This window comes from Hemicordylus capensis, chromosome 4, assembly GCF_027244095.1.
Source record: "Hemicordylus capensis ecotype Gifberg chromosome 4, rHemCap1.1.pri, whole genome shotgun sequence".
NCBI classification, from domain to species: domain Eukaryota; kingdom Metazoa; phylum Chordata; class Lepidosauria; order Squamata; family Cordylidae; genus Hemicordylus; species Hemicordylus capensis.
Genome location: NC_069660.1, coordinates 137324545 through 137352260, shown reverse-complemented (window position 1 = coordinate 137352260; position 27716 = coordinate 137324545). Strand labels below are relative to the sequence as shown.

The window sequence follows — 27716 nt, the reverse complement described above, 5'->3', positions numbered from 1 at the left end:
TTTTACTGCCAGCATTTGTTTGGATTGATCTATCTATCCATCTATCTAACATATTTTTATACTGCCCCAAGCTTGCGTTTCCGGGCGGTTTACAACAAAGCAAAATAAATGACAACAGAAAAAGTGTTAAATATTGTTTGCTGCTGCTGCCATGAGACCTTAGGAAGAAGGTGGAATATACCTTTCTAAATTAATTAATTAAAATTGATATAATGGATGAGGCCTTTCCTCACCCGAAACTGAAGGTTTGTTAGGTCCATTTATCTTCTTACATTAATTTATATTGCTTCCAATGCTGAGACTTCTTTTAAAGGGGGGATATAAGGATTGATTGATTGATTAAAAAATTTCTTGTATACCGCCTCCTCCAAAGACCCTAGGCAGTGAACAATAACAATAGCAATAGCAAGAATTGTGTGTTGTGTACATTACACTAAATTGAAATTATTCATGGTATACTGCATAGTGAAATAGTACTAATGTATTCATGCAGAAAAAAGATATACTTTGGTTAAGTGTGCAATAGCTTGTTTTTTGAAATTATAGGTAAACGATCACCTAAAAGATATCATGGAGCAGGAGCAAAAACTAAAAGAGCACCATGGTGTAGAAACTCCAGGAGGTCAAAAGGTATGAAAATGTGGTAGTGTGACAGAGAATATCAACAAATGCATACGACTCATTTCTGCAGTGTGTTAGCTGAAATTGTAAAATTATACTGGTTTTCAGCCAGAGTTTCACTGTCCACCATGCATCTGGTTAAATAGGCTCTTGCCTACAAATGCTTATAAAATTTTGAAACAAAATGGGTAGATAAATGCTGAGCAGAAGGTGGTACATTTTAAAATATATTAGTTTACCTTACCTACTTTTAGATTGTTTCTGTTCAATACTCCCACACAACTCCTGTTTGAAACAGGAAAAAGAAGCAGGGGGAGGTTGCTGTAAGAAAGGAGTTCAGGGTTGCTGGATGCTATACATAGGAAGCTGCCATATACCAAATCAGACCACTGGCCAGTCTAGCTCAGTAGTGATTGTTTGTTTGTTTGTTCGATTTCTATACCGCCCTTCCAAAAATGGCTCAGGGCAGTTTACACAGAGAAATAACAAATAAATAAGATGGAGCCCTGTCCCCAAAGGGCTCACAATCTAAAAAGAAACATAAGATAGATACCAGCAACAGTTACTGGAGGTACTATGCTGGGGGTGGACAGGGCCAGTTACTCTCCCCCTGCTGAATAAAGAGAATCACCACATTAAAAAGGTGCCTCTTGGCCAAGTTAGCAGGGGCTTCTTCAAAGTTACAGGCAGGAGTCCCTCTGAGCCCTATCCTGGAAATGTCAGAGAGGTAACTATGCTCTTCCCAGAGCGGCCCCATCCCTTAATTATTATTTATTTATTTATTTATTTATTTAAAATATTTATGCCCCACTCCTCCAGTACACTACTGCTCGGAAATATCTTAAAGGAAATAACTTAGTGCTCACATGTAGTCTCCCATTCAAATGTGAACCAGGGCAGACCCTGCTTAGCAAAGAGGACAATTCATGCTTGCTACTACAAGACCAGCATCAGCTGCCTCTGCATCCTGTAGGTATAATTAATTAATTAATTAATTACCCTTTTATTAATCAGATTCATATTCTTCAAATGGGCATTATTCTGCTGAGATCCAGAAATCCCTGTCTGAGGAGGAATCTCTAGTGTTCTCTCTCCATCCTTCACCCTATTCCTTTCTGCTCCCTTGCTGCCCCCTAAATGGTGCAATTCACAGCTGTGCAGCCTTCACAATTATGTTCCTGTGCCAGCTTCCTAAACTTGCTGAGATATGCACATAATTACAGCTGTCACTACTGATGACTTTGGTCTTCCTTTTTGTCCTGACCTCCCCAACTCTACCCTGTTTGTTTTCATTCTGTATAAGAGAACTAAATTATTTGCTTCACTGGAGACTGTAATTAACTGACTCAGAACTGGGTCAGATTAAGGAACTCTAGTGTGCCAAGTCAACTAGTTCATAGATTCACCCCTCTGCACTGGTTCTGTGATTGGAGGATCACCCAGTGACTTTGAACCTTCCCTTGGGGGTGTAATTTTTACCATCCTCATTTACAGGCATAGCAGTTGTGTTCTGCAGTAGCTTAAGCAAGTATTCCCTCCATCGAAGCATCTTAGTATTATTCCAGTTATGCATAGCAAGAGTACTGATGTTCCCTGGAGGAAAGTTTGGGCTACCAACATGAAGTTCGTAACTGTTGGATAATTAGCAATACTCACTGCATTTCCTGTCACCTTAAGTGGCACAGCAAGAAAATGCTTGACTAACAAGCAGAAGGTTGCCGGTTTGAATCTCCGCTGGTACTATATCGGGCAGCAGCGATATAGGAAGCTATTGAAAGACATCATTTCATACTGTGCGGAAAGAGGCAATGGTAAACCCTTCCTGTCTTCTACCAAAGAAAACCACAGAGCTCTGTGGGCGCCAGGAGTCAAAATCGACTTGATGGCACACTTTACCTTTAGCATGTCAGGCCATGCCCAAGAATCTCAACGGTACTTGTTTAACCCTGATTCAGAATCTACAAGAGGAGAAGGAAAAATGTAATAATTTCTGTCTTTGGGCTTCCCTGGATACAGTCTGGGGGCAGGAGTCACATCAGTTTTCTCATCTCCCTTGGATGGGCTGCTTAGTGAGGGAAAGCTTCCCAACAGGATGCTTGCTGTTCTCCTTACACCTACTCCTTTCCCAAGGATCCACTGAAATCGTGACTCAGTAAGCTCCATTTGGTAGCATACAGACTAGGTACATCTGTGAACTGAAGACATTCCACTCAAATAAGGGGGAATGTGGTGATGTTTGCTGGTTCCCCCTACCTTCCCTCTGTAGTCTTCAGTGTTCCCGAATATATATCCCTGAGAGCTGGGGGACTCTTGGGTGCAGACTTTTTGAGGGTGTGGGGGGAAGCAGAGGAAAGGGGGGATTAGTAAAAATAACTTTTCCTTATATGAGCAGAACCTTTTCCTTGCCCAGAAGTACTAGTCTACTGTATGTAAGTATATATGAATGCATGTAATGTAAAATGCTAATGTATTTTATAAATCCACATTCATGCTACATTTGAAACTGAATTCGAAGTACTACCTCTCTATCTTTTAGGCAGCTGACAAATGTCTGAAATTTGTAAGCACCAACAATCTGCAAGTTCCATTTATGTAGCACCAAATGTTTCTTTCATTTTGTGTATGTATGTATGTATGTATGTATGTATCTATCAATCAATCAATCAATAATATTTTATGCTGTCTGATATGTACATAGGCAGTGTACAAAATTTCTAAAACACAAAATAAAACAGAGTAAAAACAAAAATTTACAAAATACAATAAAAACAGTGTGATAAAAACAGAAATTGATTTCAGTTAAAAGCCTGCAAAAACAGGTGCGTCTTGAGGGTCTTCCTAAAAGCAAACAGAGAAGAGGATGCTCTTATTTCAGCAAGGAGCTTGTTTGAAAGCCCTGGGGCAGCCACAGAGAAGGCCCGGTCTCAAGTCGCCACCAAACGAGCTGGTGGGAACCATAACTGGATCTCTCCAGAAGATCATAATAGGCAACAAGGTTCATGATTAAGAAGGCACTCTATTAACTACCCTGGACCCAAGCCAATAATGGCTTTATACGTAATAACGAGCACTTTGTATTTTTCCCGGAAACATATTGGCATCCAGTCTGGCTGCCGCCTACAGAAATGGACGTAGCTGACGTATCAGCTGAAGCTGATAAAAAGCACTCCTGGCCACTGCCTCAATCTGAGAAACTAAAGAGTTTTGGATCCAGGAGTACTCCCAGCTACATATCTGATCTTTCTGGGGGAGTGTAACTCCATCTAGAACAGGTACTGGTACATTGCTGTGACTTTTTAAAAAAAAAGTAGCCTTGCTCTTCAGGCGTCCATATACTACCAGACAGTCTGGTAATAGTTCAGCATATCAGAGGAACAAATGGGCAAGGGGTATGTGGAACATACCAGTATATGATCTTGTCTCCTAGTCCAAAGCCTTTAATGTATCTGTAGAAGGCAACCTCTTTCATACACCCATCTATGTTATGACTAGGGATGTGTAGAATGTTCCAAGCTTAGAGCATTCTGCCTCAAAATGGGCGGTTTTGAGTGTTCTGAGCTTGAAAAAGAACACCCTTCAAATGAAGTGCCTGTTTTGAGCTCGAAGTGGAACAACCCTGCTCTGAGTCGGCACAATCCAAGCCAGGGGCGTAACGATAGGGGGGGCAGGGGGGGCACGTGCCGTGGGCACCACTCTGGCAGATCACGTGGGAGGGCGCCAAAAAGTGCCCCCGCCCGCCGATCCCCTTTCCCAAAAAATATATTTTTTTAAATGCAGCAACAGTCGAGTCTGCAAAGAGCAGTCCGCTCCGCACAGTCCGTGGTGGCGCCCCCTCTCCCGGACCCCCGGTCCCGGCGCCACCCCCCCATTGCTCAGCTCCGGCGCCCGGCGCGGGCCCCCTAAAGTTTCCAGTGTGCCAGTGCCTGCCTGCTCAGTGCTTGCTGCTTCAGCGTCGGCAAGTTCCGGACCTCTTTGTCTACTCTTTTCTTCTTCGTCAGTCACATGATCAGCAGCACTAGTCCGCTCACTCCCCGTCCCGCCGCCGCGCGCATGTGTGTCCTCCTCCCAGCTCACCAGCACGTGGCATGGACTTCGCGTGCGTCGGCAGGGGAGTCGGACTCAGAGCGTATGTGTTGCGTGGGGGCTGTGAGGCTGGTGGGAACAGGAGGCAGCGGTGGCGAGCCGCCCCACAAGGGAGCTCGGCAGCGGCGGGCCCTGGCAGAGAGGGAGCAGCTAAAAATGGCAGGGAGCCCGGCGGGCAGCAAAAGTGAGAAAAGTAAGGCAGTCGGCAGTGGTATGGGGGGGAGGGGGAGGAGGCGGCGGCAAAAGCAGCCCCACGAGGGAGCTCGGCAGCGACGACAGGCTCTGGCAGTCCACGATCCTTCCTCTAAAGCCCCTGCCATCCCCCACCCTTTTGTATGGTTCTCCTAGAGCTGTGTGTCCCTCGAAAACAACCCTACCCTTTCTTTCCCTGCCACCTCCTTTCCCAGGGCTGGGTTTTTTGTTTAATTCAAGTGCTTGGATTCCGCGAGTCACGGCAGCTCTCCCTCCCTACTCAGATAGCTACAGGAGATATGTGGGTGGGAAGGAGGCTGAATTGTGCCTATATTGGGGGCAGGAAGGAAAATCTGCAGCGAAAATCAAACCCTGAGCAATCAAGGGATAGCGCCATTTCCTCCCCCAAGAATCGTGCTGCTTGTCTTCCCTTTTTTATGCCTCCCACCTCCTCCTCTTCTTTACCAGCAACTAAAGAGTGCTGGCCCCCTCTCCAGGTAGCTCATCAAAAAATGGGGTGGGGGGGAGAGATTGTCCATCGCTGCCTCCCTTGGATAAAACCTTATCCAGATTGCAAAGTATTGTTAAGCAGCACCGGGTGGGAGTAGTAAGAACATAACCGACAGCTTTTTGCAAAGGGGTCTCACCTTCAGACTCTACCCCGTTTATTTATCCTATAATAAAGATAACTTAATTGCCAGAGAGCTGGTCCTTCTTTGAGCAAACTTTAAAAGTTTTTAAAAACACACAAGAGAGTGAGAGCAAAATAAATAAAAGCAGTGTACCTTTAAGAGGAAAAAGAAAGCCGGAAGTAGCTCGAACGCGGCAAGAGAAGTCTCTCACACAGTTTAGTGGATCGATGATCGAAGGGAGCTTGGAAGGAGATTATTATGGTATTGTGTTTTGGGACAAGGTCACGTATATGCTCATTTGGTATCTAGTGCTGTTGTTTTTCAAGGAACTACCAAATTTAAGGGGAGCTCCTTTACTCTCCTCTAGATAGAACTACTGGTGCGTTGGCAACTTCATTAGCTTTACATTGCCATGCCTGTGGAAATTGTCCAAAGATAAACAGGCTGCAATCCTAAACACACTTACTAGAGAGTAAGGCTCAGTGGGACTTATTTCTGAGTAAACATGCTTAGGATTGCACTGTGAATGATTTGTGCATTTCCTCCTTTTGTGGGTAGGGGTGTAAGTGCATAACTATTGTGTTGTGATGTTTTTGGTTCCTTCCTGTAGGATGCTTTATCATGTGTGTGTAAAGATCAAAAAAGTACAAAAGTGGATGTGTGTCAGTGCCAGCAGGTACAAAATGAAGCATTTGCTAAAATCATTTAATGGGATGGTGAGGATGTGTGTTAGCAATTGCTAACTTAAATGTCACACTCCTCGGTAATGCCACAACTTCACAATGAATGTTCACTTGCAATCCTTTCCCTGCTTCTAATCATTCTTCCTATATTAAGCATGTTAGTGTAATTTAGATTAAAAGAGGCTGTGCCTCCTGCCAAAAGATTGTCATTTGGATACTTCTTTTGCACAGAAGGTGCTAATGCACCTCATCATAATCACATTCATTTGCAGTGCACCAAGTATTTTTAATTAATATAAATCCGCCTTCCTGTCAGGCTTGCACAAGAGGCTAAACATATTCTTAATATTATTTGTCAAATGGCCCTTTTAATGTGATGGCTGCTGGGGTCCAATATGATCTGCACACATTGGAATCAAACATCCACTGTTGTGTGCCAAAATTGCTAATAGGTTCAGATTTCTCAAAGTACAGAATTTCTGAGAACCTTTTAATTTATACATTCAGAGTTTTGTTCCCCACCCCCTTTCTCCATGTGAAAATAACTCCAAAGGAGAACCCACAGTCAAGAGCCAATTACTCTAGTGTCATCATTGCATCATAATTCTGATGTTTGAGATACAGGCCAACTTCACAGGGTTGTTGCTTGTGAGGAAGAACCTAAATATGTAGTGCACCACTCTGGGCAATATGGAGGGAGAGTGGGGCACGGCGGGGGGGGGGTGCAATTTCAGTGCTTGCCCCGGGCGCCGTTTTCCCTAGTTACGCCTCTGATCCAAGCTCCATATTGATGGGCTATTTTTTTCTGCCACTGGCTTCTGATTGGCTTGCAATCTTTTTGCTTCTTGGCTAGTTTGTCATCCAAATCAACTTGCATTGTATGATAACAAGCCAACCAAGAAGCAAGGAGACTGCAAGCCAGTCAGAAGCCAGTGCCAAAAAGAGGAAGCAAGGGGAAAACAGCCTACCAATATGGCACTTGGAACACTCAAAACATTCCAAACTTATTCCTTCAGAACAACTGGCACACCCAGTTGTTCCAACAGAATGTTCCAAATATTCATGTTCCGAACTAGGAACGGAATGCAAATCCCATTCCTTGCACATCCTTAGTTATAACATAGGACAGTAACTCGCAGTGTGTGCTGCATCAAAGAAAGAAGAAAGAAGGGAATCATTGCATTATCCAGATAAAACAGAATTAAAAGTGCTAATGTAGACATTAACGTGAAAATGAAATTGAACTACTGTATTGAAGGGAGCTTAAGTGTGAATGCACACTAATTTCAGATGCCAAACACTTACTGAATTGTAGTTCCAATCTCCTCAAACACTTCTTGGCTTTGTTTTTATTTGTAGTATATCACTTGACCCTCTTATTTTGATTATGTCTTAGCTGCAGTTCTCACATTGCTTCGATTAACATGTGAAAATCCAATAAATCAGCTGGTGTTATTTCCACTGCTGTGTTTATATTCCCCAATTATCCTTTTCAGACTGGAATCCCTGCTGAATATGATTTTTTAATGCATCTGCGTTAGCTTCAAGTTCAGAATTTCATAATCTACAATTTAATATTTTATTGAATATCTGAGATACATTTTCAGAAACCAGTCCCTTTGCTTAATAATGGGCTCTGAATTCCCAGATTGTTGAACTATGAGCAAATAGAATGGAGAAAGAAAAGAATACCACTGAGATAAAAGGTGTCTGTCTACATTTGCAGGTGGACCCAAACTAGCACGGTGGGGGGGGGGGGGACGGGACGGTATACAGAGATACTGAAGTTCTGCTTTAACATTTTTGTAGTGTTCAGTATAGCAGCCCTACTTGCATCTATCTATCTATATCTATCTATCTATCTGTCTATCTATCTATTTTTTACATTTATATCCTGCTCTTTCTCCAAGGAGCCCAGAGTGGTGTACTACATACTTAAGTTTAATTTCTGCCATGGACACCAGTTAGTCAAAAATGCAAGGTTTGCTGTTCTGTTTCCTACAGTTTTCTAACTCTATTTTGGCTAAAGACAAGTGGAATGCTGCAGAGTAATTTTCCTGTGTTTTAAGCTCATTGTGTTTTAAGCTCATTGTGTTTTAAGAGTCTTCTGTCTATGTATGATCTTTGCTTTACCCAGATACTCCATTTTGTTGAGCTTCTGTAGCAGAGAGATTAAAAGCCTGAGCTGCAAACCCAAAAATTCTGTTTCAAAACTTGCCTCTGCCGAGTTCAAGCAAGCTACTTATCTCAGGCCCTTTTCTGCAATATGGGCATGATAATACTGACCTACCTATCTCACAGTACTGTATTAACCATTACAAGATAAGTACATGAAGTGGTTTAAACACAGCTTTATTCCGTCGTACTGAGGGTCTATTCACACAATTATCTGGCGCTAATTCCCAGTCCAAAGCACACAGAATCCAGCATCAGACAGTAAATGATCCCAACCAGATCACTATAGTTGGGGAGTGAAGATGTTCCTATTTTTAAAGACCCTCTCCTGGAGCTACCATCTAGTTTTAAAGCCCTCCTCCCACAGCTGCAGCAAATGCTGTTGATTACCAGCCTCTTGAGATCCAGTTATATGCATCTGCTGCCTGATATAATAGTTTTTGGCATCACATGTGTAATTTCTTAAGAGTTTGCAATGGCACACCCAAAGCTGAACCCAGGAACTTTTGGCAGACACATACACAACTGGCTACTTACACTTTGGAAGCCAACCCCAAATGGTTGTGTGAATTGGTCCTCAATATGGAGAAGTGAAAATGCAATTGGATCTACACCCCTGATCAGCAATTAGTTTTTCAGGAAGGCCGCTTCAAGGAAGGGACGGGGGGTATGGGCCAGGACCCTATTCCTTCCCTGATAGTAGAAGATGACCAGTGGAGTCCTGGTGCCACAGTGTTTACTCTCTCCTCATGCCTTGCTTGGCTCTGTCAGTCAGCTGATACTGCTTGAGGTGATGGTAGAAGAAGATTTGTTGCTGGCTTTTGGCCATAGTTCCTGACTTCTGATCTAGATAGTATGGGCAAGCTAACCCCTACTCTTAATACTTTTCCTCAATTTTACTTTTTTCATATAAATTGTCTTTGTTTGGAGAAAATAGCCTGAATATAAAATGGCTTCTTCTGTGCTTTTCTTTTTTTCTTTTTCATATTATTGAAGACATGCTTAAGTTTAGAATTAGAAGCATCATATGCAGTCTGAGGCTTTCAGTTCGGTTGTAACCATTAGCTACTAGACTGATAGTCTGAAATAATACAGCCATGACAGATGCAGAAAGATGAATTTATCTGCGAGTTTATGGCTTCCAAACAGCTTTGTTTCAGGAGTGTAAATCCCAGAGCAGTATCATCATTTCCACAGTGAGTTACACTGAATGAGCTTCAGGGTGACGAAGCAGGAGCTTGAGCCAAATTAAATTGTCTATACTTCCATTTTATAACCGGTCATTTGGTTCCCTTAGAGCAAGCCTGCTCAATTTAGGCCCCCCGCACCTATTTTTGGACTACAGCTCCCATAATCAGCCACAGTCGCCAGGGATTATGGGAGTTGAAGGCCAATATCTGCAGGAGGGCTGAAGTTGAGCAGACCTGCCTTAGACTCATCCTACCTATAGGGAAAAAAGGGCCACGCATCATAATTTAAACACATACAACCAAGTTAAATGCATCTTTAAAATGCATTTCTAACATGTAATATCCCATTGACTAGATGAAAGGTTCTCACAGCAATTTAAGAACAGAATAAAATCCCCACCCAAAACAATTTAATATTAGGAAGCAGTTTAAATGGCAACAATAAAATATTTGGGGGAAAGGCAGGTTTTAAAATAAAGCACTACAAACAAATAAAATTGATCAGTAGCTTTTCAAAACACAGCTTAAACTCAACAGCTGAATGCCTTCCTCAGTTTGGGGGGACACTATAAAATCTGTGTAATACATGGGTGGCCAGCTTGACATTCTCCAGCTGTTGTTGGACTACAACTCCCATCATACCCCAGCCACAATGTAGCTGGGATGATGTGAGTCCAGCAACAGCTGGACAGTCTCTTTGGCCATCCCCCCTGTCCCCCAAACTCCCTGTGATGGTTCTTCCCTGATTTTATAGAGAATGTGATCAGGCCTACGATTTGTATGAAATGATGCTTACGTTTTCTAGCTACACAACCATGTCAGTGAAGCAGAGGGGTTTTGCCTGGGTAACTGAAAACACCCACAGTAACCTTTTAATGCAGATGCCCTCCTGTGCTGTTCAGCATCTGAAACAACCTCATTACTACTGAAGTAGACCACAGAGAGAAACAGAAGTATAAAATTCCAGGATGATCTCCCATGGGTATAATTCCCATCCTACTGAAGTCAATGATTGTTACTTTAATGTTGCTGGAGTGAGAAGAAGGGTATATTTCCTTGTACATAAGCTGTGTTTGCATAGTATAGAATAATAATCATAACTGACATTGATGTATAGCATCCTAGAATGTTTTGTACTTTTTACAAACCTGTTATAATTCTTACGATAACCCTCTTCATTAGGTTAGTGTTGTCTTTCCCTTGGTGTGGGTGGCAGCATTAAGGCAGAGTGTGCCTTTCTTAGGGTCACTTGGAGAGTTCATGGCAGGGGAAAGATTCAAACAGAAACTGCTTCATATCAGTCTCTTGACCTCTGTGCTATATCAGTTTTCAGAAGGCTCACACTGCTGCTGTACAATCCAGGAGACACTAGAAGTGTATAGCACTGTACACAGTTTTATTCATATGAATGCAATCCATTTTCATTGTTTATTTTGTGTTCAAATGTATTGATTGCCTTTCTATCAAAAGAATCTAAAATGATGTATGGTCAGTTGCACCCAAAGCGAAAACTGCCATAAACACATACTCTAGCTCGAGAAACCACGACACTGGTTTTAAAAGCTCGAGAAAGCAAAATGATTTTTACTCTCTGCCTGAATTATAATAGGGAGGGGCCTCTCTAGTATCTGGTCCTGAAGCTATGATACTTTTTGTAGGTTTCATTATGGATGTAGTAATGCTATTGTGCTGTGAATGCAAACTGCAAATTTCACACAGTACATATGTCCCCCTTGTGATATTTGTCATGACATGGACATCAAATGTTCACCACTCAAACATTCTGTGAATTATTACAAATGTTTTAGTGTAGCTTCTTGCATAGAATGCAAGAATCAGATTTCAAAGGTTCCACTGAATGAGCAGAAGGTAATTTTTTGTGTGGGATGTGCTCAAACCCCACCCCACCCCACCCATATGTAGCCCCTGTACTTTACATACATACATATATACATACAAACAAACAAACAAACTATGGAGGAGGAAGAGGGTCCTCTAATAGTTTTCAGATGACGTAAAGCTGCTGCTGGAGGTGTAAGTGCCTGCCAGTCCCATAATCTTAGTATTATGAGCCAATGAACATTTATATAGCACATTTGGCCAACTTCTGTAGATGCTCATATACACATATCTGGATTTCGTGAGATATTCTTAGAAGCTTCCTCCACAGAACTGATAAACTGCTAGAATTCAAAAGGCAATTTTAAAAAATTGTCTAGAAAGCTGCTTTAACAGGAAAAACTGGAGGAAAAAACAGCATGGACATGTTAGTGGGAATTCTTCTTCAAACATTGCTTGGGCAAAGTCCCCAAATTATTTTTTGAAATGCATGAGTTTACAAGAGCTAGGATTCCAACAGCAACAAGTTTTGATAAAACCTTTAGAGTGAAAACTCTAGGGGCTGGTTCAGACGATACTGTCTCTGCTAATGGGATTAGGAAGGCAGATGTGCAAAGAGTAAAGATGGCCCCACAGCCTCCTGGCATGCCCCTTTATTGCACAGAGGGACTGTTCATCTGAATGGCCCCTTTACAAGTGCTCTAAATATTTGCTTAAACAAGTATTTGGAGCATGTATACAGGGTCATATCAGACTAACAGCCCATCCCTATACAATAAAGGGACATGCCAGGAGGGCATCAGGATGCTCTTGGCACAGGATGTCCATGCCCTTCCCAGTCACATGAGCAGGGACAGTATCATCTGAACTTGTCCTAAGAGAACTTCAGACATGAATACTCACACTATGTATCTTTCTTGTGTTGTAGCCTTTTGCCATCTTTGATTTAATGGGTTGTCTAAATGCTAATTCCTGAATCTACAAGTCAACATTTTTGCACTCTCCAGTTGTCACCAACTTTTACTATCACTACTTATGCTAAGCATTTTGCACAAACACTATCCTCTGCATTTTTCTATTTCATGGTTTTGTTACAAGGGAAGCTTTATATCACCTTGAGGGCCCTTGTAAGCTGTTTTATAAAATAGGCAGTTTCCTGAGAAAGTCACAACCACAGGTTTAAAAGTTGAATAAGGTGGAGGTACTGACTATGGGGGGTTGGGACATGATAGATGGTTTAGAGCTGCCTGTTCTGGATGGAGTTACACTCTCCCTGAAACATCAGATACATTGCTTGGGAATGCTTTTGGATTCAAAACACTCTTTGGCTTCTCAAGTTGAGGCAGTGGCCAGAAGCACTTTTTATCAGCTTTGGCTTTTTGTCAGCTACACTCATTTCTGGAGGTAAATGATCTTAAAACAGTGGTGCATATGCTGGTAATTTCCAGGCTTGACTACTGAAATGCATGTGATCTGGGGCTGCCTTTGTACATAGTCCGGAAATTACAACTGGTACAGAATGTGGCAGCCAGACTGGTCTCTGGGACAACTTGAAGGGACCATATAACATTGATTTTTAAAAGAAGTGCTTTGGCTGCTGCTATGTTTCCGAGTGAAATACAAAGTGCTGGTGATTACCTATCAAGCCCTGAATGGCTTTGGTCCAGGGTACTTAAGAGAGCACCTTCTTTGTCATGAACTTTGTCGCCTATTAAGATCATCTGGAGAGGTCCAGTTATGGTTGCCACCGGCTCATTTGGTGGCAACTCGGGATGGGGCCTTTTCTGTGGCTGCCCTGGGGCTTTGGAATATGGATTTCTCTCTGTCCACCCTCCAGATCCTGAAGGATTTGGAGAAGGACAGAAAGAGAAAACAGTCAGGAGAATCGGCAGGGACCAAGGGAGAGTGCAACATGCACCCAAATAAACTCAAGTAATGAAAGAGGGAGGAGCCGATCTGGAAAACTGGCAGAATACTGGAGGAAGTGAGAGGCAAGGAAGCCAGGAGAATTCAGGGATTAAGGAAGGGCAGAGCCAGTCAGGAGAACCAGCAGGAGAGCGAAGCCCAAACAAAAACCAAACAAGTTCAGGTAGAAAGAGAAAGCAGAAGTGGGTTTGGAGATCTAACAAGGCAAGGGACAGGGAGAGAAAAAAGAACAGGTGAGAAATGGTTGAGCGCAAATATAAAATGAATTGAAGAAAATTGACTAGAAGGGGAAACAGCTTCTTTGCCTATACAGGGAGAGCCAGCTAATGGCTCTTCCAGTGTAATGGCAGAAATGGCGCATCTGAGGGTTGGATTATGTAAATGACATGGGAATGCTGGGAACCAGAAAATGGAATCTGAGACAGAGGCAGTTTCCAGGCTTGCTGGGGACCACAGATGGTGGAACAGAAAGTTGTTTTGAAGCTTTGGGAGTTCAGACAAAAAAACCCCAAAAAAAACAGTGAAAGGGAAGATATGTGGCTAGGGTCACCGCACCATAACGGATACCCTGCCGTACCCTTGGCTAGAAAAATGGGCTAAAAGCTCTCTCTCTTGGATTTTGCCCTGCCCTTCATGCAGGAAAGCACTCTCTACAGAGTTCTATACTAGCACAAGCAGTATATCATGTTGCCTATGCTTGTGCACAGCCTCTGTATAAAGGAAGATTGTGGTCTGTTGGGGCAGATCCTGTGGGCTACCATCTTAATCAGCGGAGGAGCTGGTCATCCTCCCCACTTTCTCTGGTGAAAAATAGATCTAAATGAATAACTTTCTAGCCCGGTACAGTGAAACCTACAAGCATGCACACATGGATGGAGGGAAAGGAGAAAATCTTATGAGCAAGGAAGGAAGGGTTCTCCCTGTATTTATCTGTCCGATGCAAAGGGAAGAGAAGCCCAATTCTCAGCAGAAGGAACAGAGTGTAGTGATAGAAAAAGCAAAGAATCACAGTCTCCAGAATGGATCCCATAGATTGCACAATTTGGCTAGCCAATTTTATAGGGTAAAAAGACACTCAATTAGTGCCCCTCTAAGTTAAAAATTAACAGGAATGCTCTCCAATAGAAACAGTAAACAATGGGCTGTGAGAGGAGCTAGATGGGAAGATTGGATTATCTTTGAAGTGTAGATTTTAGGGATTTTGGCTTGTTTAAAGTGTTGAAGAATCTGGGAATGGAGACTAAATGACTTGAATGCTGGGTCAGAAGTGTAAGTACGTACTGGGAAGGAGGAGCCTTTCAAATGGGAATCTCAGGGACGCTTCAGGGTCTCCATGTGGGAAATCTCTTTTGGGATGTTAGGATGCCCTGTACAGACTCCCGTGGGGGTAGGATGCTGCAGCTGTGCTTCCTTCCTAACTGGTCCCTTGGGCTACCCTTAGCTTCAGTGATAAATCTTTCTGGACCCTCTGAACAGGTCAAGCCAGGTTCAGCACCTCTTTAGGGGCGCCAAGGGAGTGTACAGGGAGTCTCAGTTCAGGAACTCTTAATGGTTTGGTCTGGGAGTTGCATGTGAGTGAGTGAGGCTCAAGCAGCGTGCTGTGTGTGTGTTTGTGTTTCTGTGTGTGAATATAAAATGGCTTGCAGTATGCAAGCAGTCTTGTGTTGCTTTGTTTTCCTAGCGCTCTGAGGTCTCATGAACTGAGCTGTACTGAGCTGTTTTCCTGCATTTTCCAGGTCATTAATACATTTTTCAAGGTTTTTTCATTTTTGTTCGTAGTCTGGACAAGGTATAAAACCTACCTGCAACAATGACATGTTTTCTCTGTTTCATGATTTGGTCTGGAAGTTTCATGTCAGTCAGTCAGTGAGGGCTTGTAGTTTGCAAGCATCTTAATATCCAATATCTCTGTGATTCTAGTCTTTTCCTAGCTCTATGAAGTCTCATTTCCCATGCTTTTCAGTGGGGGAGTTTTTCTGTTCCCCCCCCCCCCCCGAGAAGTTATGAATTTTTCTTGGATTTTTTGGTAGTCTGCTACCTACCTGCAAAAACAGCTTCTTTCTATCTTTTGTGGTTTGGTCTGGGAATGTAATGTTAGACAGTTAGTGATGTCAAGCAGCCACACACACACACGCACACACACACACGTGAGATCAGTAACTTCTGTTACTGATTGCTTCTATAGCATCTTTATAATTAATTCTCTTAGCCAGCCAGAGATGTAGCAAGGCAATGCGTGCCGGTGAGAGAGGCACCTGATTGGCTGAGCTCTGTTTGGCTGGGGGAGGTGCCTGATTGGCTGAGCTCTGTTTGGCCTGAGGAGGTGCCCAGCTGTTGTGAGGAGGGGCCGTCTCGGTTGCAACCTGGGCTGGGAGGTGGGAGGCAGTGGGAAGGACTGGCCCTGGCCTGGGGCCAGAGGAGGTGAGTGGGACATGCCTGGGGGTGAGTGGGACATGCCTGCCCAGTGAAGACTGAGGAGTAGAGGGGGCAGTGGCTGCCGGTCGGCTGGCGGGCAGAGGAGGGAGGAGAGAAAGGCGGCGGCGGGCAGGGGGGAGAGAAAGGCGGCGGTGGGCAGCGGGCGGGGGGGAGAGAAAGGTGGCGGTGGGCAGTGGGCGGGGGAGAGAGAAAGGTGGCGGTGGGCAGCGGGCGGGGGGGAGAGAAAGGCGGCGGTGGGCGGGGGGGAGAGAAAGGCGACGGCAGGCAGCTGGCGGACAGGAGGGAGTAAAAACAGCGGCGGTCGGGCCCTTCTTGGCCACCCACTGCGGCTCTGCATGTGGGGAGGAACGGGAGGGGAGGAGGGCTGGAGAGCATGGGCCGGAGGGAAGGAGAAGAGAGGAGAGATGGGGCAGGAGAAAGAGGGAGGGAGAAACAGCCGGGCCCCAAAGCACACAGATGCTCTGTGCAGGGTTGGCTAGTTGCTTCTATATAATTCCTTGGTTACTTTGTTGCCTGTTTTCCCCCATTTACTTCACTTTGATGCTCTGATGTCATTAAGTTTAAATAGTGAATTAAGTATTCAGCTACAAAAAAATGGCTACAGTGCTAGTATTGTGATAAAATTACACTAGTATATGTCAGTCTTTATCTCTGAATCAGTGATAATTTTGTTGAAATATGAAGGGTACAAAAAGTAAAACATTATTTTCCCAGGATTCCTCATAAACTATATTGATAATGAATGCAAGTGTTGCTAGTGTTCACACAGTGTAATTTTGTGTGTGTGTGTGTGTGTGTGTGTGTGTGTGTGTGTGTGTGTTGGGGCAGTGTGGGCAAACTGGTTCATAATTTTACATGTGGTGGAAATGTTCCTCCAAAAAGACCCTTCCAAAGTGGGGGAGTGGGCAACAAAAGGGCAAATGTGGTTCAATGTAAGCAAGTGTAAAGTGATGCACATTGAGGCAAAAAAATCCCAACTTCACATATATGCTGATGGGATCTGAGCTGTTGATGACTGACCAGGAGAGGGATCTTGGGGTCATAGTGGATGGCTCATTGAAGTGTCGACTCAGTGCGTGGCTTAGACAGATTCATGGTGGACAGGTATATCAATGGCTATTAGTCTGGTAGCTGTGGGCCAGTTCTAGCCTCAGAGATACGATGCCTCTCAAGACTAGTTGCAGGGGAGCAACCGCAGGAGATAGGGCATGCACATACCTCTTGCCTGTGGGCTCCCTAGAGGCATATGATGAGCCACTGTGTGAAACAGGATGCTGGACTAGATGGGTCTTGTGCCTGACTAGCAGGCCTGTACTTGTGTTCTATCTTCCAAGATTGAACCTGTTTTTTTTAAATAGAATATGGGAAATATTAGTCCAGGATACATTCTTGCAAATTAGAGTCTCATTTCATTCCAAATACAGATATTGTTTTCTGGAACATTGGGTACTGTGTTTAAACTTTATCGATAAATCTAAAGCTTCTTATACTAGAACAAAAAGGTTGAAAATTATTTTTATTTTGTACATTGAAAATTGGTGGCATGGTACAACTAAATATCTGAAGCAGAACAGTTAGAACTTGATTGTGAAGGACAACACAAACTGATTGGAACTGAAATCTGAAACTTGAAATTTGTAGTTTTTTCTTGTAATTTGAAAATGTAAAAAAGTTTGTTAAAATATCACTCAAAAAACAATGTTTAAGGAAAATATGATAGAATGGTTAGATGTAGTCAAAATGTTCACTTTTCCTTCTGCTTCTTGCTTTTTTCTTTCCTGCTGCTTCCTCTGAAGTCTCCTTCCAAATGGTTTTGGAAACTGGTTCCTGTAAGTTTGCTCAATTGCTTCATTTAATACAGTAGCTTAATTTTATGAATGGCTCTGTCCATGTCATGCTGGTCTAATCGCTCATTTCATCAGTGCCTGTGCTGAAAATCTTTCTGCAGATTTCTGTCCAAAGGGGCAGCAGAGATAGAATTTAATAGCAACCTGGAAATGTTGTAGTGTACACTAAGATTAATTTGTAACTAAGATAGGAGATTAAGTGAGTAATTGTATATGTACCTATAGGAGGGGTGTGTGTGTGTGTGTGTGTGTGTGCCTATAACAATAGGTTTTTATGAAAACTCGTGTTCAATACAAGTAAGAATAACTTCTTCATATGTCATAGGGCAAGTTCATATGGCCCACAGAAAGTAAGCAGAAAAGAAGCAACAGTTCCCAGCAAGTACTTGACCCCACCACTTCGCAGTAGTTCCACCCATTTCCATGATGTGTGAAATCAGTAGTGTTGGGTGGAGAATGTCGGGACACCCCACCCATGTAAACCTGACATTTTCTACCTGACATTTCCAACGTCATATGTCATGGAAATGGGTGGAAGTACTGGTGAGTAGTGGGAGACTGTGCTCTCTGGGAACTGTTTCTTTTTTCATACTTACTTTTTCTGTGGGTCATCTGAACATGCCTTAAAATAAACTGACCTATGGAAGCTACTTTTTCTAGCAGACTTGATTGTATTCTCAAATTTTTGGTCTCTTAGAGTAGAGGAAACCTGAAACAAACCACTCTCTTCTGCTCTTGAACACATTTTTTTAATTGAAATTATATTTTCTTTTCTTACTTTGTTGCATCCATCTATGTTGTGTGAGTAATTTGTCCCCCCCCCCAATTATATATGCTCCAGGGGCAGAACTATAATACGGCATATGGGTTCAAAGAACCCCAGCCGCCCAGCTCCTCCTCCCACCCTGCCAGAAGCTCACTTACCAGCCATGTCCACTGCTGGGTGCATTTCGTTTGTATGCGCAGAGCAAAGGAGCAAACAAACAAAAGAAATGGGTCTATAGGGTTCTATGGGTCTATAGGCTGGGAAATGTGTCTATAGGGCTCACATTGGCCTTCCAGGGCTCTGGCAACTCCCCCTTGTGTTTGACATCCCGTGCAACGGAATGTGGCTAGAGCCCTGGAAGACATTTGCTGGTTATGTGTATTTTCCTTTCTCTCCCTCAAGCTCAAGAGAAAGGAAGGATATACACATACCCAGCAACCAATTGCCAGCTGGGAATGAACTCTGGAGAGCTCATGTGGACCCTCCAGGGCTGTGGCCACACCGCTTGCATGTGACATCATGTGCTAGGGGCATCACTGGTACAGTGAAAGGGACGCACCAAAAAATGCCAGCAAGGTCTCCAGGGATGGGTACCAACACTATGCCACTGATATGCCCATGGCATTACCAAGTAAATACATTCTTTGTGTACATATTAAAGTTACAAGTGATTGGAAAACTACTAGTCTGTTTGGGTTTAATATATGCTTACATAGTGCATCAAACTTTCATACTCCAAAGATATAGCTTTATGATAGTTTGAATCAAAGATTTACCATACCACTTTCTATTTAAAAAAATAGGTGCCACACATTATTATGTGCATTGCTTTGAGACCCACAAGTATTCTGTTGGTTATTTGTTCATTAGCAGAACAGTAATATTTGAGGCAAATGGAATTTATGAAGCCCAGAATATGGGACTTGTCAGAGAATTTCAGTTCCTGAGAATATTACTGATTTTTTAAAAATTGAGCATCATTTTGTCAGGTTTTTAAAAATTGTTCTGAATGCAGAATTTCTTTGTAGAAAGTTCTGATATGACTTGAACTCATAGTTGGAGTTGTCTTGTGACTCATACACTATTTTTCCCTGGCCATAGCCGTGGGTAGCCATCAAGAATGCCTCTTCACATGTTTTAGCTGTATAGCTAATGGCTCAGCTGTCCATATTTGGAATAAAATTTTGTAAAGGCTCTTCACCAAAACTTGCACCAGAGTTGCAGTGTGGAAAGCTCAGGATCCCCTAAATCTTCAAGATAATTAATGGGGGTTTTTTCAAAATCTTCTGTTAACTTGAATCAGTTTTTTGGAAGAACATTATTGGTCAAAATGTACTGTTATATTTAATGAAACAGCAGTACTAGGTGAGTGAACATTCCTCTAATTCTGAACGTACTAAAAAGAGTCCAGCAACTCAGGTGGTAGTAGTGTCATTCTGCCCTTGCTGAATCAAAGGAGTGGAACAATCTGCTGTTCTCTGTTAACGCATTGCTCAGTTCTGTTGAAGCTGAATATTGAGTTTCAATCTGTCTTCTAAATGCCATGTGAACGTTGGTTCACATGGAAATGCAGGATGCATACAACTGATAAGCACCGTCATTGATCTGAATTGAACTAGAATTTGTTTTCCCTCTAAAATGAAGTTATATTTTGTTTATAAATGCAAAATCTTTTTTTTTAAAGCAGGATAATTATGGCAAGTTTGGAAACAGTAGTGTTTGTGTTATGGTTTACAGAAGCCATTACATATGGTTCTGAGAGTACATCTGTGTTAATTTTATTTTCTCTTCTTTTTTCATGACAGGCTCGTTACAGGAAAGAGCAAACCTTGCTTAAGCAGTTGCCCTGCATTCCATTGGTGGAAAATCTGCTGAAGGATGGCACAGATGGCTGTGCTTTAGCTGCCCTTATCCATTTTTACTGCCCAGATATAGTCAGACTAGAGGGTGAGACTGATATTTCTGCTAAATACCTCTTCTTGTTAGAGAACAGTTTAACTAATTTTGGTATCCATTTATTGAATACCTGCACTATTTATGGATTGTTGTTTGTAATAGACTAATTAGTTACTTTAGAGGAGCTTAATCTTAAATAGCAATGATGATAGGAGGAAATCAGCTTATTAAAATCAATTTCCTAAAGAACTTACCCTGTTGATCAATAACTTAATGCAAAAACTCCAAGAACACAAATTACATGGGGCAGCATTCAAACTAGTACTTGTGCAAACAGAAGAACATTCCACTCACGTAAGGGGGGAGGGGCAATTTTTTTCTAAACCCCTTTCCTCTTCTGTCCTCCCCTCCAAAAAAAAAATGTCCCTGAAGGTCCCAAACCTTCAGGGACATTTTGCTGGGGGAAGGGGTATAGGAGGCAAGAGAGGGAAGGTGGAATTAATTACAAATCACCGCTCTACTTACGTCTTTGCATAAGTAGAATCCTTTCCATGGTTTCAACTTTTGTGAATCATGAAATGTGCTAGTGGAGAAAATCGAATCCTTAATTTAAAAACAAGTTTCTAATTCTGGTGGTTACAAGAAAAAAATCTGAGAACATATCAAATGTTGCTGTGAACTGCTGGAGTGTGTGTGTGTGTGTGTGTGTGTGTGTGTGTGTGTTGTGTAAAATCAACATTTTAATGAGCTGAAAGACAGGGCAGTCTTGGTTCAGATCTCACATTGCTGGGATGCATGAACGCATAATTGTAATACCTGCCAGTTCTGAGTTGGCAATATATTCAAGATCGTCTGTTTTGTGTCTTCTATTAAAAAAAAAATTGAAAAAGTCTTGTAAGTTGTCATTAACTGTATCTCCATTGTCTTTCGTTCATCATAATTGTACCTTCTGAATACAATGTAATAGCATGCTAGCAGAAACTAGAAAAACAAGAATTTCTAAAATAGATATTTGTAGTGCTTGAAAATACTTTGCTTAACAAAGATATAAATAGTGTGTGGGGGAAGTTACTAGTTCTTAATGACGTAGTCATCTTTCTTTTAGTTTAATATGTGAACATTTAAATGTATTTACAAAGAAGTCACAGTAATTACTATTCCAGGGAGCCCTATGCTTTCCTGGAAGCTTATGAGGGACTCCTCTGTGTAAATGATGGGCAGCCTTCCCTGAAAGAGAGAACTTGCTCAGTACTACCCATCTTTCCCTGTAATGTGCAGCCACAACAGCATGTTGGATGTGTTCTGAGCAAGCACTCATGTCACTTTATGCAATGAAGTCCAGTTGTAGTGGTCAGTGCCTCAAGTGTTCAAAATATGAGCTCTCAACCATAAACCTCTGGAATACATAAGGATTCTTGAGCAGAATATTTGATACTCTCTGATGAACATAGTTCAACAATAACGTTTATATACCGCTTTTTGACAAAGGTTTCCAAAGCAGTTTACATAGAGAAATAATAAATAAATAAAATGGACCCCTTTCTTCAAAGGGCTCACAATCTAAAAAGAAACATGAGATCAACACCACCAACAGTCACTGGAGGTATTGTGCTGGAGGTGGATAGGGCGAGTTACTCTCCCCCTGCTAAATTAAGATAATCACCACATTAAAAAGGTGCCTCTTTTCCCAGTTAGCAGGGGTTGATGTTCCCTGAAGGTAGAAAGTTTTAAAACTACAGAACTAATAAAACTCAAACTATTCACCATCAGCATGTGCCACAAACAAAATCCTCCATACTATGTGTTTGAAAAGGAATGCAGTTTTCACTTGGTTCTGAATGCCTAAAATGAGATGGGAAATCTGGTTGGCATAAACTACATAATGGGATTATGGATTGAAATTCAGGAGGTGTATTTCTCCTCCAAGGCTGCTTAAATATAAATGTGGAATACAGTTGGGGAGAGTTGGGTCAGATTCATGAAATGCATAAATCTTTTTTATAGATATTTGTTTGAAGGAGACCATGTCCTTGGCTGACAGCTTATATAATCTGCAACTGATACAGGAATTTTGTCAAGAGTACTTGAACCGAAGTTGCCATTTTACGCTTGAGGATATGCTCTATGCCGCTTCTTCAATAAAGGTAAAAAAACAAAAACAAAAGGTGCAATGTGTTAGAGCAATTCTCCACAGCAAACCATTAGGGATGTGCGAATTGGTTCAGGGGTCAAACCGAACCCCACTGCTGGTTCCATCGGGGCCGGGACGGAACACACACCCCCCCGCCAGTTTGCGATGATTTTTAAAATTAAAAAAAAATTAAAATAAATATATATATATTTATTTACCTCTAGCCCCATTGGGGGGCTTCCTAAAGTTTGCAGGGGGCATCTGCAAAAGTTCCCCCTCCCCCCACTGGCCTTGGTAATCACCGCCGCAGCCTGTTGTAGTGGCATTTTTGGCCCATTTGGACCTCCATAAACCAGCATGGTGGCCATTTTGCCTGCTGCCATGCATGTGCAAATGGGCTCTGCAAGGCCTAGCACTAAAACCAAAAATGCCACTAAAACAGGCTGCGGCGGTGATTATCGAGGCCAGCAGGGGAGGGGGAACCTTCACAGACTCCCCCCGCAGACTTTAGGAATCCCCCCCAAAGGGGCTAGAGGTAAATCAATATATTCTTTAATTTTTTAAAAAAAATCGCAAACCCCCACTCCTGCACTGAACCAAACCAGGCACTCTAACCAAAATGGGCCAGCCAGTTACGTGCACACCCTTACAAACCATGTGGTCATGTCCCTTATAGCTTGGATCGTTCTGTAGATGAGGTTATGGGTATTTCAAAGGGCATGATTTTGTCTTTAAGTTCTTATTTTTACTTAAGACCAAAAACTTGAAATCTTCTGACTGTTTTGATTTCTCCATTCTTGAGGGGTTGTTTTCTGGACCAGCTACTCTGTCATAACCATCTTAATCTTATTTAATCTTCCTCTTTTATGTTTATATGTGTTTCACACTCTTTTGATACCTGAGGCAGACTAAGTTTTCTGAATTAATACTTCATTCTTGGACCCCAAAAAAGGTTTATTATAAAAAAGTAAATCATGCTACAATTTTGTATTCAATTGATTTTAGCAAATACATAAATGAAAAATCTTTCCACATATTCCAAGCCTGACTCAAATGCATTAGAACTGGAATGCTGATCCTTTTTGTGATTGGTTGCAAGTGACTTACTATTGATATACTATTGATTTCAATGGGATTTTCATCCAGCAAATGCACTTAAAGATGACTGCCCTAAGATGCCCACTGACAAAAAACAAAAAAACAAAAACAAAAACCCAGGATATTGAGTAAATTACCCAGTTATATTTTATACACCTTCATATATTCCCAAGAGCCTTTAACTGCTATGAAGTTTACAACATTGTAGGGATGTGCACAAATCAATTTTTTGTTATTTGAATCAAGGTCAAATTGAGTCAGCAAGATTCGATTCAAACTTGAATCTGATTCGATTTGGATTTTATTTGGATTCGGAACAATTTGGCCCATTTTTAAAGGTCCTAAGGACACCAAATTTGGGTGGTGGATGAGTCCCCATAGCTGCCACCTACCACCCATGTTTGAAGGCATCAGCGCACTTGCTTGATATTTAATTTTAATTTTTTATTTTTTACTGATTTTGTATAGTTCTGCCATGGGAAATAATGGGAATTCAAAGTTGCCCTATACCAACCCCTAATGTAGTTTCCCAGCTTTACTTGTATGTAAGAAAGCGTCTTCTTCGCTATGAGCCCCACTGCCCATTGAGGTCACTTGAGGAGGTCCATCTCCAGTTGCCGCCAACTCGTTCGGTGGCTACACAGAGACGGGCCTTCTTGGTTGCTGCCCCGAGATTGTGGAATGCGCTCCCTGCTGAGATATGATCCTCCCCATCTCTGGCAATTTTCAAAAAACACCTGAAAACACATCTCTTCAACCAGGTTTTCTCAGCTTTTTAAAACTTGTTTTTAAATTTTTCTGATTATTTAATTGTTGTTTTATGATGTTTTTAATTGTTAATCATTGTTTTTATGCTTTATAATTTTTGTTTTAAGTATTAACTTATTTTAATGGTGGTTTAATGTAAACCGCCCTGAACCTTTTGGAAGGGCGGTATAAAAGTAGTAGTAGTAGTAGTAGTAGTAGTAACAACATTTTTTAAAAAGAAAGAAAGCTAAGCTCTAGCCCTTGTAGAAGTGGAGTTATGGAGAAAATTTGCAGTCACTATTTTTCAAGTGTTTGGATTCTCTGGTGTATAATCACTTTTCCTCATAAATGAATCCCTATGCACACCTTCATTTCTTCTGTTCATTTTGACTATCATTGGATAGTGACAATTGCCATGTGTCAACTACACCGCAACCACCACCCCACACACACACTGGGGTACTCAGTTTATTTTTCTAAGAATTTTTGAAGTATTCGATTCTTTGGTGTCTTAATTACACATCTTCGTTTCTTCTGTTCGTTTTGACCCCACTGCTTTGCAGGTGGTGGTGGTGAATTAGTGGCATCCTATGTGCCAGCTACCCCACAAGCCACTGGGGTACTCAGTTTATATTTTAGGAATGTTTGAGGTGATGTGTAATGAATCCTCATAGGGATTCATTATGAGGAAAAGTTATTAGACACCAAAGAGTCTAAACACTTGAAAAACAGTTACCACACACTTTGACACATAACTCTTCTACAAGGGCTAGAGCAGGGGTGGGGAACCTTGGCCCTCCAGCTGTTTTTGAACTACAACTCCCACCATCCCACCACAATGTGGCTGGGGATGGTGGGAGTTGTAGTTCAAAAGCAGCTGGAGGGCCAAGGTTCCCCACCCCTGGGCTAGAGCTTTAGCTTTTTTTTCTTTTCTTTTTTTTTTTAATGAAAGTTGGGAATCTGGGGGAATTAATAGGAGGAACCCAAATCTCGAATCATTCAAATCAAATCTGGCATGTTTTGAGCTCGAATTTGGCCAGGAGTGTCTGAGCAGATTCGTTTCAAGTTTGAATCACCTGAATCAACCAGATTCGGGTCAAACCGATGTTAATCAAAATAGGTTTGCACATCCCTACAACATAGTACTATGAAACGATGAAGTCCATTTATATTCATGAGACCTAAGTTATTCATGATTAACTTATTTATTTCAGTGGCGGTTAGTCATGATTAACTTAGTCTGAATGTTTCTTGCAGCATGCCAGTATTCTGTTGAAGTCACACTAGTGAACTACAGCACAACTATGGTGGTACATCTGAACCAATTCTCAGATGGAAAGGCAGTACTTATACTTTCTCAGTAATCCTACCTTTAGTTGCCTTTAACGCATACCTCTTACGATTCATTGGAAAAGGAAATTGCATCTGTTAGAACATAAGAACAGCCCTGCTGGATCAGGCACGAGGCCCATCTAGTCCAGCCTTCTGTTTCACACAGTGGCCCACCAGATGCCTCTGGGGAGCCCACAGGCAAGAGGTATGTGCATGCATTCTCTCCTGTGGTTGCTCCCCTGCAGCTGGTCTTGAGAGGCATCGTGCCTCTGAGGCTAGATGTGGCCCACAGCCACCAGACTAGTAGCCATTGATAGACCTGTCCACCATGAATTTGTCTAAGCCTCTTTTAAAGCCATCCAAGCTGGTGGCCATCACCACATCCCATGGCAAAGAATTCCATAGATTAATTATGCTCTGTGTGAAAAAGTACTTCCTCTTGTCGGTCCTAAATTTCCCAAACTTCAGTTTCCTGGGGTGACCCCTGGTTCTAGTGTTGTGAGAGAGGTTGAAAAATTTTTCTCTGTCCACCCTCTCCACAACATTCATAATTTTATACACCTCAATCATGTCTCGCCTTAGTTGCCTCTTTTCCAAGGTAAAGAGCCCCAGATGCTGTAGCCTTGCCTCATAAGGAAGGTGCTCCAGGCCCCTGATCATTTTGGTTGCCCTCTTCTGCACCTTTTCCATTTCTACAATATCCTTCTTAAGGTACAATGACCAAAGCTGTACGCAGTATTCCAGATGTGGCTGCACCATAGATATGTAGAAGTTTATTTTCAATCTCCTTCCTAATTATTTCTAGCATGGAATTGGCCTTTTTTACAGCTGCCGTGCACTGAATCGACACTTTCTATTATTATTATTATTATTATTATTATTATTATTAGCTGTCCACTACGATCTCAAGATCTCTCTTCTGGTCAATCACCAGCAGCTCAGATCCTATCAGCATATATGTGAAGTTGGGGTTTCCCCCCCCTAGTGTGCTTCACTTTACACTTGCTTACATTGAACCACATTTGCCCTTTTGTCGCCCACTCCATGGATCTTATTGGAGCTCCTCACAATCTGTTGTGGATTTCACTACTCTAAATAGTTTCACGTCATCTGCAAATTTGGCCACTTCAATGGTCACTCCAACTTCTATACTATTTATGAACAAGTTAAAGAGCACTGGTCCCAGTACCGCTCCCTGGGGGACCCCACCTTCTACCTTTCTCCATTGTGAAAACTGTGGATTTATTCTTTCTCTCTGATTCCTGTCCTTCTACCTGTTACCGATCCACACATGAACCTGTCCCCTTATTCCATGACTGCTATGTTTACTCAAGAGCTTTTGTTGGGGAACTTTATCAAAAGCTTTTTGGAAGTCCAAGTACACTATGTCAACCGGATCACCTTTATCCACATGCCTGTTGACACTCTCAAAGAACTCCAAAAGGTTAGTGAGGCAAGACTTTCCCTTGCAGAAGCCATGCTGGTTCTCCTTCAGCAAGGCCTGTTCTTCTATACATTTAACAATTTTGTCCTTAAGTATTCTTTCCATCAATTTACCCAGCACCGAAGTTAAGTTGACTGGCCTGTAATTTCCTGGAGATCCCCTAGATCCCATTTTGAAAATTGGAGTCACATTGGCTACTTTCCAGACCTCTGGTACAGAGCCTGATTGTAGGGACAAGTTACATATTTTTGCTAGGAGATTGGCAATTTCACATTTGAGTTCCTTCAGAACTCCTGGATGGATGCCATCTGGCCCTGGCAATTTGTTAATTTTTAGTTTTTCAAGACAGTTTAGAACATTTTCCTTTGTTACCTCAAATTGTCCCAGTTCTTCAGCCGCTAAACCTGATAAGCTTAATTCTGGAGAGGGTATATGATCAGTATCCTCCGCCGTGAAAACAGATGTAAAGAACTCATTCAGCTTCTATTCAATCTCCTTGTCCTCCTTAATAATTGCTTTCACACCCTCATCATTTAACGGGCCAACTGCCTCCCTGGCAGGTTTTCTCCTTCTGATATAATTTATTTGATTGATTGACTGATTTCTATACTGCCCTTCCAAAAATGGCTCAGGGCGGTTTACACAGAGAAATAACAAACAAATAAAATGGAACCCTGT

The 27716-nt window shown here is 42.1% G+C and overlaps 1 protein-coding gene across 7 annotated transcripts in view; it reads left to right on the top strand.

Moving 5' to 3' along the window:
- Positions 1 to 27716, top strand: part of CAMSAP2 (calmodulin regulated spectrin associated protein family member 2) — a 145742-nt gene that overhangs the window by 63309 nt on the left and 54717 nt on the right. For 5 of the 7 annotated variants that reach the window (XM_053244025.1, XM_053244028.1, XM_053244031.1 and 2 more), the window contains 4 exons: positions 547 to 630; positions 17574 to 17606; positions 20196 to 20337; positions 22291 to 22430. In XM_053244025.1, the coding sequence (XP_053100000.1) occupies positions 547 to 630; positions 17574 to 17606; positions 20196 to 20337; positions 22291 to 22430 (399 nt within the window). The remainder of the gene's footprint in view (positions 1 to 546; positions 631 to 17573; positions 17607 to 20195; positions 20338 to 22290; positions 22431 to 27716) is intronic. The other 2 variants (XM_053244027.1, XM_053244029.1) reach the window with 1 other exon arrangement.